Genomic DNA, 20,845 nt, shown 5'->3' on the forward strand with positions numbered 1-20,845 from the left:
TGAACTGAAGGATTACAATAAGAACCTTAAAGAGCCCGGTTTGGGTCCTTTATGAACTGAAGAATTACTATAAGAACCTTAAAGAGCCCGGTTTGGGTCCTTTATGAACTGAAGAATTACTACAAGAACCTTAAAGAACCCGGTTTGGGTCCTTTATGAACTGAAGAATTACTACAAGAACCTTAAAGAACCCGGTTTGGGTCCTTTATGAACTGAAGAATTACAATAAGAACCTTAAAGAACCCGGTTTGGGTCCTTTATGAACTGAAGAATTACAATAAGAACCTTAAAGAACCTGGTTTGGGTCCTTTATGAACTGAAGGATTACAATAAGAACCTTAAAGAACCCGGTTTGGGTCCTTTATGAACTGAAGAATTACAATAAGAACCTTAAAGAGCCCGGTTTGGGTCCTTTATGAACTGAAGAATTACTATAAGAACCTTAAAGAGCCCGGTTTGGGTCCTTTATGAACTGAAGAATTACTACAAGAACCTTAAAGAACCCGGTTTGGGTCCTTTATGAACTGAAGAATTACAATAAGAACCTTAAAGAACCCGGTTTGGGTCCTTTATGAACTGAAGGATTACAATAAGAACCTTAAAGAACCCGGTTTGGGTCCTTTATGAACTGAAGAATTACAATAAGAACCTTAAAGAACCCGGTTTGGGTCCTTTATGAACTGAAGAATTACTACAAGAACCTTAAAGAACCCGGTTTGGGTCCTTTATGAACTGAATAATTACAATAAGAACCTTAAAGAACCTGGTTTGGGTCCTTTATGAACTGAAGGATTACAATAAGAACCTTAAAGAACCCGGTTTGGGTCCTTTATGAACTGAAGAATTACAATAAGAACCTTAAAGAACCCGGTTTGTGTCCTTTATGAACTGAAGAATTACAATAAGAACCTTAAAGAACCCGGTTTGGGTCCTTTATGAACTGAATAATTACAATAAGAACCTTAAAGAACCCAGTTTGGGTCCTTTATGAACTGAAGAATTACAATAAGAACCTTAAAGAACCTTAAAGAACCCGGATTGGGTCCTTTATGAACTGAAGAATTACAATAAGAACCTTAAAGAACCCAGTTTGGGTCCTTTATGAACGGAAGGATTACAATAAGAACCTTAAAGAACCCGGTTTGGGTCCTTTATGAACTGAAGAATTACAATAAGAACCTTAAAGAACCCGGTTTGGGTCCTTTATGAACTGAAGGATTACAATAAGAACCTTAAAGAACCCGGTTTGGGTCCTTTATGAACTGAAGAATTACAATAAGAACCTTAAAGAACCCGGTTTGGGTCCTTTATGAACTGAAGAATTACTATAACAACCTTAAAGAACCCGGTTTGGGTCCTTTATGAACTGAAGAATTACAATAAGAACCTTAAAGAACCCGGTTTGGGTCCTTTATGAACTGAAGGATTACAATAAGAACCTTAAAGAGCCCGGTTTGGGTCCTTTATGAACTGAAGAATTACTATAAGAACCTTAAAGAGCCCGGTTTGGGTCCTTTATGAACTGAAGAATTACTACAAGAACCTTAAAGAACCCGGTTTGGGTCCTTTATGAACTGAAGAATTACAATAAGAACCTTAAAGAACCCGGTTTGGGTCCTTTATGAACTGAAGGATTACAATAAGAACCTTAAAGAACCCGGTTTGGGTCCTTTATGAACTGAAGAATTACAATAAGAACCTTAAAGAACCCGGTTTGGGTCCTTTATGAACTGAAGAATTACTACAAGAACCTTAAAGAACCCGGTTTGGGTCCTTTATGAACTGAATAATTACAATAAGAACCTTAAAGAACCCGGTTTGGGTCCTTTATGAACTGAAGAATTACAATAAGAACCTTAAAGAACCCGGTTTGGGTCCTTTATGAACTGAAGGATTACAATAAGAACCTTAAAGAACCCGGTTTGGGTCCTTTATGAACTGAAGGATTACAATAAGAACCTTAAAGAACCCGGTTTGGGTCCTTTATGAACTGAAGAATTACAATAAGAACCTTAAAGAACCCGGTTTGGGTCCTTTATGAACTGAATAATTACAATAAGAACCTTAAAGAACCCAGTTTGGGTCCTTTATGAACTGAAGAATTACAATAAGAACCTTAAAGAACCTTAAAGAACCCGGATTGGGTCCTTTATGAACTGAAGAATTACAATAAGAACCTTAAAGAACCCAGTTTGGGTCCTTTATGAACGGAAGGATTACAATAAGAACCTTAAAGAACCCGGTTTGGGTCCTTTATGAACTGAAGAATTACAATAAGAACCTTAAAGAACCCGGTTTGGGTCCTTTATGAACTGAAGGATTACAATAAGAACCTTAAAGAACCCGGTTTGGGTCCTTTATGAACTGAAGAATTACAATAAGAACCTTAAAGAACCCGGTTTGGGTCCTTTATGAACTGAAGAATTACTATAACAACCTTAAAGAACCCGGTTTGGGTCCTTTATGAACTGAAGAATTACAATAAGAACCTTAAAGAACCCGGTTTGGGTCCTTTATGAACTGAAGGATTACAATAAGAACCTTAAAGAACCCGGTTTGGGTCCTTTATGAACTGAAGGATTACAATAAGAACCTTAAAGAACCCGGTTTGGGTCCTTTATGAACTGAAGAATTACTATAACAACCTTAAAGAACCCGGTTTGGGTCCTTTATGAACTGAAGAATTACAATAAGAACCTTAAAGAACCTGGTTTGGGTCCTTTATGAACTGAAGGATTACAATAAGAACCTTAAAGAACCCGGTTTGGGTCCTTTATGAACTGAAGAATTACAATAAGAACCTTAAAGAGCCCGGTTTGGGTCCTTTATGAACTGAAGAATTACTATAAGAACCTTAAAGAACCTTAAAGAACCCGGTTTGGGTCCTTTATGAACTGAAGAATTACAATAAGAACCTTAAAGAACCCGGTTTGGGTCCTTTATGAACTGAAGGATTACAATAAGAACCTTAAAGAACCCGGTTTGGGTCCTTTATGAACTGAAGAATTACAATAAGAACCTTAAAGAACCCGGTTTGGGTCAACTGTGGTTCTGGTTCTGGTGTTTTAAAGCCTTCAGACCGGGTCAGGTTCCGGTTCTGGTGTTTTAAAGCTTTCAGACCGGGTCAGGATCTGGTTCAGGTTCTGGTTCTGGTGTTTTAAAGCCTTCAGACCGGGTCAGGATCTGGTTCTGGTTCTGGTGTTTTAAAGCCTTCAGACCGGGTCAGGATCTGGATCTGGTTCTGGTGTTTTAAAGCCTTCAGACCGGGTCAGGATCTGGTTCAGGTTCTGGTTCTGGTGTTTTAAAGCCTTCAGACCGGGTCAGGATCTGGATCTGGTTCTGGTGTTTTAAAGCCTTCAGACCGGGTCAGGATCTGGTCCAACGTGGAACAAACGACACATTTTATTTGGAACATTAAAAAACGTTTAATCTGGTAACAGGAAATGCTGCCTAAACCTTTCACAATAAAAGAAAACATGATTGCTGATCTGCTTCCGTCTGCGGTCATGTGACCTCAGACCACCTGACAGACAGAGAGGATTCTGGGAAATGACGTCACGCTGCTCCTGTGATGTCACAGACCTTCAAATAAAAGCTTTGAACAAAAAAATTTTATTCTGAAAAACCAATGATGTCATAATGCAGCTTTTTTTTTTTCCATAGGTTTATATTTTCAACAGAAACAGGAAGTAGTCACAGCTGACTGTCAAAATAAAATGCCCTCGCCCCCAACAGGTCACCGCCGGTACCGCCCCCTCTCCTTGTCCCGCTCCCTCTCCCGGTCTCGGTCCCTCACGCGCTCGCGGTCCCGCCGCGGGCCGCCGCGCTCACGCTCTCGCTGCCGGTCGCGCTCCCGCCGGCTGCTCACCACGGCCTGCGTCCGCCGCAGGAAGTCGTCCACCCGCATGTCGTAGTCGTGCTGCATGATGGGAGAAAACAGGCGGTGAGACCGAGCCATAACGGACCTGATCAGGACCCGATCAGAACCTCACGGTACTCACCGGGCTGGAGGCGAAGCTGCGGTGCTGCGGGGCTCGCTGTTTGTCCCTGAAGCGAGGGGGCGGGGCCTCGTGTGGCGGTATGGGGGGGTGGTGGTGGTGATGGTAGGCCTGGTGAGGGGGGGGCGGGGGGTGGCTGTGGTGGTAGTAGGGGGGGTGGTGGGGGGGCTGCTGCTCCACGCCGGGGTACGCCGCCTGCCGACAGACATGACATCATCATTACATCATCATGACATCATCATTACATCAAAGCTGCTGACAGTCGGCGTTCCAGAGTCCGACAGAACGATGGGGGACCAAAACTCTGACCAAACTCTGACACCGGTCATACAGAGACCCAACAGCCCATATCAAGGAGTCCGGCACTCCATACTCCCGGAGCACCCCCCACAAGAGTCCCCGAGGGACACGGTTGAACGCCTTCTCCAAGTCCACAAAACACATGTAGACCGGTTGGGCGAACTCCCATGCACCCTCCAGGATCCTGCGGAGGGTATAGAGCTGGTCCACTGTTCCACGGCCAGGACGAAAACCACACTGCACCTCCTGAATCCCAGATTCGACTATCCGGCGGATCCTCCTCTCCAGTACCCCCGAATAGACCTTACCAGGGAGGCTGAGGAGTGTGATCCCCCTATAGTTGGAACACACCCTCCGGTCCCCCTTTTTAAAGAGGGGGACCACCACCTCGATCTGCCAGTCCAGAGGCACTGCCCCCGATGTCCACGCGATGCTGCTGAGGCGTGTCAACCAAGACAGCCCTACAGCATCCAGAGCCTTGAGGAACTCAGGACGGACCTCATCCACCCCCGGGGCCACCGAGGAGTTTTTTGACCACCTCGGCAACCTCAGCCCCAGAAATGGGAGGCCCCACGTCCGAGCTCCCCAACTCTGCTTCCTCATCGGAAGGCGTGTCGGTAGGATTGAGGAGGCCCTCGAAGTATTCCCCCCACCGACTCACGACGTCCCTAGTTGAAGTCAGCAGAGCCCCGCCCTCACCATACACGGTGTTGACGGTGCACCGCTTCCCCCCCCTGAGCCGCCGGATGGTGGACCAGAATCTCCTCGAGGCCGTCCGGAAGTCGTTCTCCATGGCCTCCCCGAACTCTTCCCAAGCCCGAGTTTTTGCCTCAGCAACCGCCGAGGCCGCGTTCCGCTTGGCCTGTCGGTACCCATCAGCTGCTTCCAGAGTCCCACTGGCCAAAAAGACCCGATAGGACTCCTTCTTCAGCTTGACGGCTTCCCTCACCACTGGGGTCCACCAGCGGGTTCGGGGGTTGCCGCCACGACAGGCGCCGACCACCTTACGGCCACAGCTCCGGTCGGCCGCCTCAACAATGGAGGCACGGAACATGGCCCATTCGGGCTCAATGTCCCCCCTCGGATCCACAGCTTTCAGGAAACAGAACATATTCTGATCCTTTAAGTGAGTCTCAGTTGTTGTGCGTGAGTCGTACCAGAGTCTGCCAAGGAGCCGGGGGCCCGACGCTGTGGTGGTAGTCCCTCATGTAGTCGTTGTAGGACTGAAACAGGTAAACAGGTAAACTCACACACAGGTAAACAGAACAGGTAAACACACACACAGGTAAACAGGTAAACACACACAGGTAAACAGAACAGGTAAACACACACAGGTAAACAGAACAGGTAAACACAGGTAAACACACACACAGGTAAACAGGTAAACACACACACAGGTAAACACAGGTAAACACACACACAGGTAAACACACACACAGGTAAACAGGTAAACACACACACGTAAACAGAACAGGTAAACACACACACGTAAACAGAACAGGTAAACACACACACACACACACAGGTAAACAGGTAAACACACACACAGGTAAACAGAACAGGTAAACACACAGGTAAACACACACACACAGGTAAACAGGTAAACACAGGTAAACTCACACACAGGTAAACACAGGTAAACTCACACAGGTAAACAGGTAAACACAGGTAAACTCACGTAAACTCACACACAGGTAAACACAGGTAAACTCACACACAGGTAAACACAGGTAAACTCACGGAAACTCACACACAGGTAAACACAGGTAAACTCACACACAGGTAAACACAGGTAAACAGATAAACACAGGTAAACTCACACACAGGTAAACTCACACACAGGTAAACTCACACACAGGTAAACAGGTAAACACACACACAAGTAAACTCACACAGGTAAACAGGTAAACTCACCCCGTTAAGAAACACGTCTCGTCTGACGCTGGAGAATCTCCTGCAGAGATAAAACAAACTGTGACCTCCATGCTCCCACACGTTCAACCATTTACCCCGATAATACATCTGCTGAGGCTCCTCCCACTCCCAGTGAGTGATGTGAGGCCCCTCCCACTCCCAGGCAGTGATGTGAGGCCCCTCCCACTCCCAGGCAGTGATTTGAGGCCCCTCCCCCTCCCAGTGAGAGATGTGAGGCCCCTCCCCCTCCCAGGCAGTGATGTGAGGCCCCTCCCCCTCCCAGGCAGTGATTTGAGGCCCCTCCCCCTCCCAGTGAGTGATGTGAGGCCCCTCCCACTCCCAGGCAGTGATGTGAGGCCCCTCCCCCTCCCAGTGAGTCATGTGAGGCCCCTCCCACTCCCAGTGAGTCATGTGAGGCCCCTCCCACTCCCAGTGAGTCATGTGAGGCCCCTCCCACTCCCAGGCAGTGATGTGAGGCCCATCCCCCTCCCAGTGAGTCATGTGAGGCCCCTCCCACTCCCAGTGAGTCATGTGAGGCCCCTCCCCCTCCCAGGCAGTGATGTGAGGCCCCTCCCACTCCCAGTGAGTCATGTGAGGCCCCTCCCACTCCCAGTGAGTCATGTGAGGCCCCTCCCACTCCCAGGCAGTGATGCGAGGCCCCTCCCCCTCCCAGGCAGTGATGCGAGGCCCCTCCCACTCCCAGGCAGTGATGCGAGGCCCCTCCCACTCCCAGGCAGTGATGCGAGGCCCCTCCCCCTCCCAGGCAGTGATGTGAGGCTCCTCCCACTCCCAGGCAGTGATGCGAGGCCCCTCCCACTCCCAGGCAGTGATGCGAGGCCCCTCCCCCTCCCAGGCAGTGATGTGAGGCCCCTCCCACTCCCAGTGAGTGATGTGAGGCCCCTCCCACTCCCAGGCAGTGATGTGAGGCCCCTCCCCCTCCCAGGCAGTGATGCGAGGCCCCTCCCCCTCCCAGGCAGTGATGTGAGGCTCCTCCCACTCCCAGTGAGTCATGTGATGCTGAGAGCGACCTAAGAGCGACCTAAGCTACCTGAGCGCCGGAAATCATTATTTCTCTATGGAGGGTGAGCGAACTGGGCGACCAGAGCGGATTCCAGCGATTAAACTCAAGCTAACATTATGGTAATGAGCTATAGCGGAGGTCGCCCTTGGTGTACACGCAGCTTGAGGCTCCTCCCACTCCCAGTGAGCCATGTGAGGCTCCTCCCACTCCCAGTGAGCCATGTGAGGCCCCTCCCACTCCCAGTGAGCCATGTGAGGCCCCTCCCACTCCCAGTGAGTGATGTGGCGCCGCTCACCTGTCCACCGGTTGGTTCCGCAGGTCCTGGATGAACCCTGAAAATAAACGAGGTGCAGAGTTAAAGAGGTTCGCCTGAAACTGTGTCAGGTGTGTGTTTGCCTGTGTGTGTGTCTCAGGTGTGTGTCAGGTGTGTGTTTACCTGTGTGTGTGTCAGGTGTGTGTGTGTGTCAGGTGTGTGTGTGTCTCAGGTGTGTGTCAGGTGTGTGTTTACCTGCGTGTGTGTGTGTCTCAGGTGTGTGTTTACCTGTGTGTGTGTGTTTACCTGTGTGTGTGTGTTTACCTGTGTGTGTTTACCTGTGTGTCAGGTGTGTGTTTACCTGTGTGTGTGTGTGTCTCAGGTGTGTGTCAGGTGTGTGTTTACCTGTGTGTGTGTGTGTCTCAGGTGTGTGTCAGGTGTGTGTGTCTCAGGTGTGTGTTTACCTGTGTGTGTTTACCTGTGTATGTGTGTGTGTTTACCTGTGTATGTGTGTGTGTTTACCTGTGTATGTGTGTGTGTTTACCTGTGTATGTGTGTGTTTACCTGTGTGTCAGGTGTGTTTACCTGTGTGTCAGGTGTGTGTGTGTGTGTTTACCTGTGTGTGCTTTTACCTGTGTGTGTGTCTCAGGTGTGCGTGTGTGTGTGTGAGAGAGAGAGTGTCAGTGCAACAGAGCAGGTGTGTTTAGGTAAAACCTCCAGGTGAACAACCTGCTCTCTGGCTGAAGTCCGGCGGCCCGTCGGCTCGCGGTCTCTTCCTGCCGTGGAGGTCGTACTCTTCAGGGCGACGCCTACATGAACGAGTCCACAGGTAAGACACACACTCACACACACACACACGCATGTACACACACACTGGAAACTGTCAACACACACACGTCAGATCTGAAAGTAAAACCACCCTGAGTGTCATCTACAGGCGTGCGTACGACGAAGCAGCTTCAACACGGCCGGTTATCTGCTGGTTACCTGCTTTAACTAACCCACCTATCTGCTGGTTACCTGCTTTAACTAACCCAACTATCTGCTGGTTACCTGCTTTAACTAACCCAACTGTCAGCTGGTTACCTGCTTTAACTAACCCAACTGTCAGCTGGTTACCTGCTTTAACTAACCCACCTATCAGGTGGTTATCTTCTTTAACTAACCCAACTATCTCCTGGTTACATGCTTTAACTAACCCACCTGTCAGCTGGTTACCTGCTTTAACTAACCCAACTATCTGCTGGTTACCTGCTTTAACTAACCCACCTATCAGCTGGTTACCTGCTTTAACTGACCCACCTATCAGCTGGTTACCTGCTTTAACTGACCCAACTATCAGCTGGTTACCTGCTTTAACTAACCCACCTATCAGCTGGTTACCTGCTTTAACTGACCCACCTATCAGCTGGTTACCTGCTTTAACTGACCCAACTATCAGCTGGTTACCTGCTTTAACTTACCCACCTATCTGCTGGTTACCTGCTTTAACTAACCCACCTATCAGAGGACTTCCTGCCACCGGAGAGGCTTCAGTTTCTCAGATGATGATCAGTTTGATACTTTTACATAAAATAATTTTTTTTTAAAAACAACTACCCCCATTAAAACTAACTAACTAACCCTTTTAAAACCAACTAACCTTGTTAAAACTAACCCCATTAAAACCAACTAACCTCATTAAAACCAACCAACCTTGTTAAAACTAATTAACCAATTGTTGACCAATCAGAATCATGTTAATCCCAGTTTGGATTTTCCTTGGCTATGGTTCTGAGGCTGCTGACAGTCAGTGGTCAGAACCGTCCGAGTGCTGCTGTATATACTGAATATATACTGTAAATATATACACTGAATATATACAGTATATATACTGAATATAAACTGAATATATACTGAATAAACTGAGATGGCGTTGCCATGCTACGCTGCTTCGTCGTACACCTACAGGTGTGATGCTCTGCTTCCTGTGTACTCTGTGTAGATGCACAGGACCCAAACCTCTGGTTCTGGTCCGGTTTCTGGGCTTTACCCGGTCCGGTTCTGGGCTTTACCTGGTCCAGTTTTCTGCGTCTCAGTGTGAAATGTGCACACGACAGACTGAGCTCCACACACACAGTTAAGAAACAGTTACAGGGACAACATACCGCTTCTGCTGGTCATTACAACAACAGGCTCTGCTCATCAGTCCACTTAAAGGCTTTTATAAACCTGAGGGTGATGAAGGTGATGATGATGGTGCAGTCCTGTCAATCAAACACACAGCCCCGCCCCCCTGAGCCCAGCCCCGCCCCCTGCAGACCCACAGTCCTGTGGCCCCGCCCCCGGTCCTCCTCCTCACTCACCGTTAGTCCATCACACGCACACCTGAACCAGCAGCCGGTTCAGTGTGTGCACGCCGAGGGGGAGGCGGGAGGGGCGGGAGGGGCAACACTGTCCTTTCATATGGGGGGGTGGGGGGGGAGGGTGGGGTTCATCAGTCCCAGAGGGTTTTATTCTGAATCAGTCCGTCTCCTTCTGTAATTTACCTTACTTTAGCCAGAGGAAGCCCCGCCCCCAACACAACAGTCCTGAGGCTCCGCCCCAACACAACAGTCCTGAGGCCCCGCCCCCAACAAACAGTCCTGAGGCCCCGCCCACGCCACCAAACAGTCCGCTGGCAGCTCACTTTAGTCCTACCTGGCCCCGCCTCCCTCCCTTAGCCCCGCCCCCTCAGTCAGTCCGGGGACGCTGGTCCTTTTTCTCTAAAAAGGTCAGCCACAGTCCGCCTAAACTTCGATTTTTAATCCTGTAAAAGACAAAAAGCTTCAGAGATTAAACTCTTTCTCCTGGTTAAACTATGACATCATGTGACGTCGTGTGACATCATGCTGGTTTAACACAAACCATGACATCATAAAACAGGTGAGCAGCTGGAATCAGACCCAACACGAAGCTTTTAGCTCAAACTGACTGAGACTGAGACTCGGACCCGCCGCAGAGCGGCGCTCCGGCGGCGGGGGGCCGGCGCTCCGGCGCCGACTCCAGACGGGAAAACAACAACAACCAGAGAACCATCAACGCTAGCCGCAGGGTCTCCGTCGTCCGGCAGTGGGAGGAGCCACGGTCGCAGGAGAAGAAGAACACGAAGCGAGGGAAGGAGCTTGGTGATTGGCTAACCTTCCCGGTTCGCGCTGCGGCGGTCGGCCTCGGGGACGCGGCTCCGATGGCGTCCGACGCTTGTGACGAATACGACGAGCCACCTGGTGAATATCCACGCTCTCGTCCAATGGGAAGAGGGCACACAGCTGGGCGCCGACGTCTGGTTGGATCTCCTGAAAGAGATTAGATTTAACCATCAGAACCAGAACCAGGACCAGAACCAGGACCAGAACCGGAACCAGGACCAGGACCAGGACCAGAACCGGAACCAGAACCAGAGGGAGGCGGTGGCGAGCTGACCTGTCCATCACGTCCGATTTTGACGGGCTTGTGTTCGTTCCAGGGGTTGAACAGGTGCGCCGTCTTGATGAAAGGAAGTTCCCTCCTGTAAACAACAACATGTGGGTCAGCTGTCATTGGCTGATCTGTGTCACATGATCACATGGTCACATAGCCGTCCCATTAAGACCAAAGGGTTAGGTGACCAAACAGCTGTTTCACCAGCTGTTTCACCACCCGTTTCACCACCCGTTTCACCACCCGTTTCACCACCTGTTTCACCACCCGTTTCACCACCTGTTTCACCACCCGTTTCACCAGCTGTTTAACCACCCGTTTCACCACCCGTTTCACCAGCTGTTTAACCACCCGTTTCACCACCCGTTTAACCACCCGTTTCACCACCTGTTTCACCACCCGTTTCACCACCTGTTTAACCACCCGTTTCACCACCTGTTTCACCACCCGTTTCACCACCTGTTTCACCACCCGTTTCACCACCTGTTTCACCACCCGTTTCACCACCCGTTTCACCACCTGTTTCACCACCCGTTTCACCACCTGTTTCACCACCCGTTTCACCACCTGTTTCACCACCCGTTTAACCACCTGTTTCACCACCCGTTTCACCACCTGTTTCACCACCCGTTTCACCACCTGTTTCACCACCCGTTTCACCACCTGTTTAACCACCCGTTTCACCACCTGTTTCACCACCCGTTTCACCACCTGTTTAACCACCCGTTTCACCACCTGTTTCACCACCTGTTTAACCACCCGTTTCACCACCTGTTTCACCACCCGTTTAACCACCTGTTTCACCACCTGTTTCACCACCCGTTTCACCACCTGTTTCACCACCTGTTTCACCAGCTGTTTCACCACCTGTTTCACCACCCGTTTAACCACCCGTTTCACCACCTGTTTCACCACCTGTTTCACCAGCTGTTTCACCACCTGTTTCACCACCCGTTTAACCACCTGTTTCACCACCCGTTTCACCACCCGTTTAACCACCCGTTTCACCACCCGTTTCACCACCCGTTTAACCACCCGTTTCACCACCTGTTTCACCACCCGTTTCACCACCCGTTTAACCAGCTGTTTAACCACCTGTTTCACCAGCTGTTTCACCAGCTGTTTCACCACCCGTTTCACCACCCGTTTCACCACCTGTTTCACCACCCGTTTCACCACCCGTTTCACCACCTGTTTAACCAGCTGTTTCACCACCCGTTTAACCAGCTGTTTAACCACCCGTTTAACCACCCGTTTAACCACCCGTTTCACCACCCGTTTCACCACCTGTTTCACCACCCGTTTAACCAGCTGTTTAACCACCTGTTTCACCAGCTGTTTAACCACCTGTTTCACCAGCTGTTTCACCAGCTGTTTAACCACCTGTTTCACCAGCTGTTTCACCAGCTGTTTAACCACCCGTTTAACCACCTGTTTAACCACCTGTTTAACCAGCTGTTTAACCACCGAGCTCTTTACCTGCAGAGCCAGTCGATCTTGAAAACTCCTCCCAGCATCTTGGCGTTCATGCCAGCAGGGAGAACCCAGTGGATCGGAGAACCGCCGTGATGAGACTCTGATGCCAGACGAGCGAAACCTGCAGATGAGAGACGTGACCAATAAAACACAGAAGAAGAACAAGAAGAAGGTCGACTCCTCCCCCTGCATGACATCATGCTGACATCAGCTGCTCGTACCTTGGAACTTTCCGCTTTCCCGCACTGAGAAGACGAGGACGACGCTCCGAGCCGAGCGGAAAGCTGCGTTCAGCTTCTTCTCGTTGACCGGCAGCGTTGACCAAACGCCCTGCAAATCACAAGATCAGCGTTCAGCCGCACGCCGCACCCCACGGGACAACGAGCGAGGGGGCAACAAGGGGCAACAAGGCAGGGGAACAACGCCGGAGTCACAAGTCATAAGATGGAACCCGGGATGGAAGCTAACGAACGAACCTTTGCTTTGGCCAGGGAAACGTTCTCGTGGTTGTTGCTCTTGATGAGGAAGAACCGGGCGTCTCGCAGGATGTAGCGCAGCTTGCTGGTGGGATCTGCAACGACAGAGAAGGGGGTGGAACCGGATCTCCTCCATGATAGGGGGGTAAACAACATGTGGAACGTTTCAGCCTTCTTACTTTCCAACCCTTTACGGACCGCTCGAACCGAGGACGACAACTTCTCCCGCTTCTTTTCTGAGCCTTTAGAAAACACAACAGGGTCCGATTAATTTCAACCGGAGCTTAAATGTTCTCAGTAACTAGCTGAAATGATGAAGACTGTCTTTAAACATCTGGAGCATTTAGCATTCGTTAGCTTTAGATCATCTGTAGGATTTAGCATTCGTTAGCTTTAGAACATCTGCTGCATTTAGCATTCGTTAGCTTTAGAACATCTGCTGCATTTAGCATTCGTTAGCTTTAGAACATCTGCAGCATTTAGCATTCGTTAGCTTTAGAACATCTGCTGCATTTAGCATTCGTTAGCTTTAGAACATCTGTAGCATTTAGCATTCGTTAGCTTTAGAACATCTGTAGCATTTAGCATTCGTTAGCTTTAGAACATCTGCTGCATTTAGCATTCGTTAGCTTTAGAACATCTGCTGCATTTAGCATTCGTTAGCTTTAGAACATCTGGAGCATTCATTAGCTTTAGAACATCTGTAGCATTTAGCATTCGTTAGCTTTAGAACATCTGTAGCATTTAGCATTCGTTAGCTTTAGAACATCTGCTGCATTTAGCATTCGTTAGCTTTAGAACATCTGCTGCATTTAGCATTCGTTAGCTTTAGAACATCTGGAGCATTCATTAGCTTTAGAACATCTGTAGCATTTAGCATTCGTTAGCTTTAGATCATCTGGAGCATTTAGCATTCGTTGGCTTTAGAACATCTGTAGCATTTAGCATTCGTTAGCTTTAGATCATCTGTAGCATTTAGCATTCGTTGGCTTTAGAACATCTGTAGCATTTAGCATTCGTTAGCTTTAGAACATCTGGAGCATTTAGCATTCGTTGGCTTTAGAACATCTGGAGCATTTAGCATTCGTTGGCTTTAGAACATCTGTAGCATTTAGCATTCGTTAGCTTTAGAACATCTGGAGCATTTAGCATTCGTTGGCTTTAGAACATCTGTAGCATTTAGCATTCGTTGGCTTTAGAACATCTGTAGCATTCATTAGCTTTAGAACATCTGTAGCATTTAGCATTCGTTAGCTTTAGATCATCTGTAGCATTTAGCATTCGTTGGCTTTAGAACATCTGTAGCATTTAGCATTCGTTAGCTTTAGATCATCTGTAGCATTTAGCATTCGTTGGCTTTAGAACATCTGTAGCATTTAGCATTCGTTAGCTTTAGAACATCTGGAGCATTTAGCATTCGTTGGCTTTAGAACATCTGGAGCATTTAGCATTCGTTGGCTTTAGAACATCTGGAGCATTTAGCATTCGTTAGCTTTAGAACATCTGGAGCATTTAGCATTCGTTAGCTTTAGAACATCTGGAGCAGAAACTTCGGGTTTTAACGGGATGAATTATCAGAGTTTCGCATGATTCTGCTTTAAAACATTTTTGCTTTATGATTCTGATTTAAAACATTTTTAATAAGTGTTGCTGCTGCCATGGTTACCTGAGCCCTCGGAGGCGGAGCCTGAGTGTGCTGAATCAGCGTCAGAGAAACTGACGGAGGAGGCGGAGCGTGAGTCGCCGGCCTCACTGCGAGTGTCGTAGTCATTTCCCTCGGCGCCACCGCGCCGCTCATCGTATTCTTCCTCCTCCTCCTCCTCCTTCTCTCCCTCCTCCTCTTCCTCCTCTTCTTCCTCCTCCATACCCTCCTCTTCCTCCTCCTCCTCCTCTTCCTCCTGATCCTCCTCCTCTTCCTCCTCTTCTCCGTGAGAGGCCGCGGGGGAGGAGCTTCCTGACGCTTGCTCTGAGCCGTACTCCCCCGCCACCTCCTCTTCTGATTGGTTCTCCTCGTTCGTTCTCGTTAGGGTGGGGGGGCTTGTCCGCCGCTCATCCCGACGCAGCTTCTGCAGGCAAACAGGAAGTGAATGTGATTGGCTGACAGCCCGAGCAGCAGTGAACACTGTACCTCTGCCCTGACAGTACCTGGCTCAGACCCTCCAGGGCTCTCTGGGACTCTCGCCGTCTCCCATCATCTCCTCGGGTCCGGGGCCCCTCTCGGGCCGCTTGCCGTCCTTTTCGCTCTTCGTAGTAGTCATGACGATATGCAGCGGCGTGGCGGCCGCGGGGACTGGACGGCTTCTTAGAAGACGACAAGGAGGACCCCGGGCCTCTCTTATTGGAGGACGATCTGGAGGGGGTGTGGCCTGACGAGGAGCGCAGCCTCTTCAGATCCTGGCTCTCAGAGCGGTCGCTCTTCCTCTTTAATCCTGACGGACGAGACACAGCGTTTACACACAAGTTCCACCACTATGCAGATGATACTCAGCTGTATGTATCTATGGAACCAGATTACACCAAGAGGTTGGTCAGACTACAACATGTCTTAAAGACACAAAGACCTGGATGACTCAGAACTTTCTGCTTCTAAACTCAAACTGAAGTTGTTATCTTTGGACCTGAAACTGTCTGGTTCTATAGTTACTCTGGATGGTATTTCCTCAGCTTCTGGTCCTACAGGGAGGAACCTTGGAGGTTCATCAGGACGGATTGGATCAGAGAGAAGTTTCGGTGCAATCTGTTGGTTTCCTTACCTAGGAAACTGTTTTTGAATTGTCTCTATATGAATGAATTGGATTATTTTTTAATTAATTATGATTACGATGAATTGAATTCCAATTGGACTTTATTATTTAAGTGCCTTGAGATGACATTTGTTGTGATTTGGGGCTATATAAATAAACTGAATTGAACACCTGGAGCAGACAGCAACATCTGTACCACAGGTAGTACCTCCGCCCTGCCTGTAGTGATCCTGCACACCTGCATAACCCTAACCCATATATTAGAGCTGAAGACTGGCAGCACAACAAACATGCCTTACTCTAACATTACCCTAACTCTTACATTACTCTAACATTACCCTAACCCTAACATTACCCCAACATTACCCTAACATTACCCCAACATTACCCTAACCCTAACATTACCCCAACATTACCCTAACCCTAACATTACCCCAACATTACCCTAACCCTAACATTACCCCAACATTACCCTAACCCTTACATTACCCCAACATTACCCTAACCCTAACATTACCCCAACATTACCCTAACCCTAACATTACCCCAACATTACCCTAACCCTAACATTACCCCAACATTACCCTAACCCTAACATTACCCCAACATTACCCTAACCCTAACATTACCCCAACATTACCCTAACCCTAACATTACCCCAACATTACCCTAACCCTAACATTACCCCAACATTACCCTAACCCTTACATTACCCCAACATTACCCTAACCCCAACATTACCCCAACATTACCCTAACCCCAACATTACCCCAACATTACCCTAACCCCAACATTACCCCAACATTACCCTAACCCTTACATTACCCCAACATTACCCTAACCCCAACATTACCCCAACATTACCCTAACCCTAACATTACCCCAACATTACCCTTACATTACCCCAACATTACCCTAACCCTAACATTACCCCAACATTACCCTAACCCTAACATTACCCCAACATTACCCTAACCCTAACATTACCCCAACATTACCCTAACCCCAACATTACCCCAACATTACCCCAACATTACCCTAACCCTAACATTACCCCAACATTACCCCAACCCTTACATTACCCCAACATTACCCTTACATTACCCCAACATTACCCTTACATTACCCCAACATTACCCTAACCCCAACATTACCCCAACATTACCCTAACCCTAACATTACCCCAACATTACCCTAACCCTTACATTACCCCAACATTACCCTTACATTACCCCTACATTACCCCAACATTACCCTAACCCTAACATTACCCCAACATTACCCTAACCCTTACATTACCCCAACATTACCCTTACATTACCCCAACATTACCCTAACCCTTACATTACCCCAACATTACCCTTACATTACCCCAACATTACCCTAACCCTAACATTACCCCAACATTACCCTTACATTACCCCAACATTACCCTTACATTACCCCAACATTACCCTAACCCTAACATTACCCCAACATTACCCTTACATTACCCCAACATTACCCTAACCCTAACATTACCCCAACATTACCCTTACATTACCCCAACATTACCCTAACCCTAACATTACCCCAACATTACCCTTACATTACCCCAACATTACCCTAACCCTTACATTACCCCAACATTACCCTAACCCTAACATTACCCCAACATTACCCTAACCCCAACATTACCCCAACATTACCCCAACATTACCCTAACCCTAACATTACCCCAACATTACCCTAACCCTAACATTACCCCAACATTACCCCAACATTACCCTAACATTACCCTAACCCTAACATTACCCAACTCCAACAACGTCCTTCTTCCCAGGTGAGCAAATTGGGGATAACAGAGCACATGAGGTGCGTTAGTGGACGGGGACTAAGGAGGACCAACGGGTCTGAGGGACCACCGATAACTTTTGTTTTCACTGAACCCAGAGTCACATCGTTCAGCACTAGTATATCAGCACCAGAACCGTTAGCAGAACCACCACCAGCCCCGTTAGCAGCACCAGAACCGTTAGCAGAACCACCAGCAGCACCATTAGCGGTACCAGAACCGTTAGCAGCACCATAAGCAGCACCAGAACCGTTAGCAGAACCGTTAGCAGTACCACCAGCAGCACCATTAGCGGTACCAGAACCGTTAGCAGCACCATAAGCAGTACCATTAGCGGTAACGTGAGTGGTTCCGTTACCCTTCTTGTCGCTGATGGCGCGCTCCGTCTCAGGGTTGTAGAGCTCGTCGTCCTGATCTGGGGCTTCAGTCAGTAAATCCTCCAGAACGTTCAGCTCTCCATCTGCAAGAGAAAAACACGTGGTCACATGACACCAGTTGGTCACATGACACCAGTTGGTTACATGACATCAGTTGGTGACATCACACCAGTTGGTGACATCACCTGACTGAGTGCGCTCAGTTTGGAGGGCGACTTCTGATGGGGAGCTAAGCTAACAGCTACTCAGAAAGGGACAGAGAAGCAGGAATGTTTTCATCTAAAACCTCAAAATGTTTCAGTTCAGGCCGTCGCTGTAAAGGGAACTTTAATTATAATCACTTCGGCCTCAGAACGGTGTTTACAAAGTGACTCCTCCTATAATACGGGCTTCACACGCTAACCCCAGGTACCCCCACCTGCTGTGTGTTGGACTGAACAGTAACATATTGATCTGTAATCATAGAGCTGAGCTCTGATTGGTTCTAAAGATAAATCCATTAAATGATACTGAAGCATCTCACCTGTTCCCGTCTGTATTAAAGCATCTCACCTGTTCCCGTCTGTATTAAAGCATCTCACCTGTTCCTGTCTGTATTAAAGCATCTCACCTGTTCCCGTCTGTATTACAGCATCTCACCTGTTCCCGTCTGTATTACAGCATCTCACCTGTTCCTGTCTGTATTACAGCATCTCACCTGTTCCCGTCTGTATTACAGCATCTCACCTGTTCCCGTCTGTATTACAGCATCTCACCTGTTCCCGTCTGTATTACAGCATCTCACCTGTTCCCGTCTGTATTACAGCATCTCACCTGTTCCTGTCTGTAAAGCATCTCACCTGTTCCTGTCTGTATTACAGCATCTCACCTGTTCCTGTCTGTATTAAAGCATCTCACCTGTTCCTGTCTGTATTAAAGCATCACACCTGTTCCTGTCTGTATTAAAGCATCTCACCTGTTCCTGTCTGTATTACAGCATCTCACCTGTTCCTGTCTGTATTACAGCATCTCACCTGTTCCCGTCTGTATTAAAGCATCTCACCTGTTCCCGTCTGTATTACAGCATCTCACCTGTTCCTGTCTGTATTAAAGCATCTCACCTGTTCCCGTCTGTATTAAAGCATCTCACCTGTTCATGTCTGTATTAAAGCATCACACCTGTTCCCGTCTGTATTAAAGCATCTCACCTGTTCCCGTCTGTATTAAAGCATCTCACCTGTTCCCGTCTGTATTACAGCATCTCACCTGTTCCCGTCTGTATTAAAGCATCTCACCTGTTCCCGTCTGTATTAAAGCATCTCACCTGTTCCCGTCTGTATTAAAGCATCTCACCTGTTCATGTCTGTATTAAAGCATCACACCTGTTCCCGTCTGTATTAAAGCATCTCACCTGTTCATGTCTGTATTAAAGCATCACACCTGTTCATGTCTGTATTAAAGCATCACACCTGTTCATGTCTGTATTAAAGCATCACACCTGTTTATGTCTGTAAAGCATCACCTGCCGAAGCGGTCAGAACCCACGTGGGACCTGCGTGGACTGCTGTTTGGTCACAGCTCGTGACTCGTCCGTTTATGTAGCGGCCGACGCGACAAAAACACCAGATTTCTGAATGGAGTCTGGTGCTAACACATTCAAAAACATCAGATTTCTGAATGGAGTCTGGTGCTAACAGAGCCCAAAAACACCAGATTTCTGAATGGAGTCTGGTGCTAACACAGCCCAAAAACACCAGATTTCTGAATGGAGTCTGGTGCTAACACGGCCAGGGTGAATGATCCGCAGAACAAAGACACAACACATGCTAAAGCTAATGCTAACTGCTGCTAACGGGCCCCTCACCTTTGTCCTCGCGCCGGTCGGCGGCCATCACGCACGCTGTGACGTCCTGCACCCTCGCGCGCAGGTTACACAGCAGAATAAAACTATTTTTAACTCGATGTAACACAGAAGAATCTAAAAAACTAATCTGGAGGAAGCAAATGGCGGACGGCGTCTGTTGTTGGAGCTGCTTCTTCTTCTTCTTCTTCTTCTTCTTCTGCTGCTGCCTGCTGCTGCTCCGAGCCGGCGGTCACGTGACTTACTGCCACCTACCGGACACACGAGGAATTACATAGAGACTCTCTGGAATTACCCGCTGTTTCAGGTAGAATGGTTCAGACCAACGGAAACACAAGGGTGGCAGCTGCCGGTTCTTTCTGTGAATGGTTCAGTCCAAAACATCAGTTCTTTCTGTGAATGGTTCAGTCCAAAACATCAGTTCTTTCTGTGAATGGTTCAGTCCAAAACATCAGCTCTTTCTGTGAATGGTTCAGTCCAAAACATCAGCTCTTTCTGTGAATGGTTCAGTCCAAAACATCAGTTCTTTCTGTGAATGGTTCAGTCCAAAACATCAGCTCTTTCTGTGAATGGTTCAGTCCAAAACATCAGTTCTTTCTGTGAATGGTTCAGTCCAAAACATCAGTTCTTTCTGTGAATGGTTCAGTCCAAAACATCAGTTCTTTCTGTGAATGGTTCAGTTCAAAACATCAGTTCTTTCTGTGAATGGTTCAGTCCAAAACATCAGTTCTTTCTGTGAATGGTTCAGTCCAAAACATCAGTTCTTTCTGTGAATGGTTCAGTCCAAAACATCAGTTCTTTCTGTGAATGGTTCAGTTCAAAACATCAGTTCTTTCTGTGAATGGTTCAGTTCAAAACATCAGTTCTTTCTGTGAATGGTTCAGTCCAAAACATCAGTTCTTTCTGTGAATGGTTCAGTCCAAAACATCAGCTCTTTCTGTGAATGGTTCAGTCCAAAACATCAGTTCTTTCTGTGAATGGTTCAGTCCAAAACATCAGTTCTTTCTGTGAATGGTTCAGTCCAAAACATCAGCTCTTTCTGTGAATGGTTCAGTCCAAAACATCAGTTATTTCTGTGAATGGTTCAGTCCAAAACATCAGCTCTTTCTGTGAATGGTTCAGTCCAAAACATCAGTTCTTTCTGTGAATGGTTCAGTCCAAAACATCAGTTCTT

General features: G+C 48.0%; 1 protein-coding gene across 2 annotated transcripts; it reads right to left on the bottom strand.

Moving 5' to 3' along the window:
* Positions 1-3,390: 3,390 nt before the first annotated feature.
* Positions 3,391-19,997, bottom strand: ythdc1 (YTH N6-methyladenosine RNA binding protein C1). Of its 2 annotated transcripts, none has more exons than XM_075455352.1 (16): positions 19,675-19,997; positions 17,783-17,914; positions 15,022-15,305; positions 14,543-14,942; positions 13,056-13,118; positions 12,877-12,971; positions 12,622-12,730; positions 12,404-12,521; positions 10,928-11,012; positions 10,646-10,800; positions 8,216-8,295; positions 7,529-7,565; positions 6,213-6,252; positions 5,456-5,521; positions 4,002-4,193; positions 3,391-3,919 (listed from the first exon to the last, which is right to left on the bottom strand). In XM_075455352.1, exons 1-16 carry the CDS (start codon positions 19,700-19,702, stop codon positions 3,737-3,739), a joined length of 2,067 nt encoding a protein of 688 aa, XP_075311467.1. In that variant the 5' UTR covers positions 19,703-19,997; the 3' UTR covers positions 3,391-3,736. The 2 variants fall into 2 exon arrangements, with proteins under 2 accessions (XP_075311467.1, XP_075311468.1); XM_075455353.1 differs by having other exon boundaries at positions 3,393-3,919; positions 17,813-17,914; positions 19,675-19,991.
* Between the last annotated feature and the right edge of the window lie 848 nt (positions 19,998-20,845).

Source organism: Odontesthes bonariensis, chromosome 22 (genome assembly GCF_027942865.1).
Source record: "Odontesthes bonariensis isolate fOdoBon6 chromosome 22, fOdoBon6.hap1, whole genome shotgun sequence".
Taxonomy (NCBI): Eukaryota; Metazoa; Chordata; class Actinopteri; order Atheriniformes; family Atherinopsidae; genus Odontesthes; species Odontesthes bonariensis.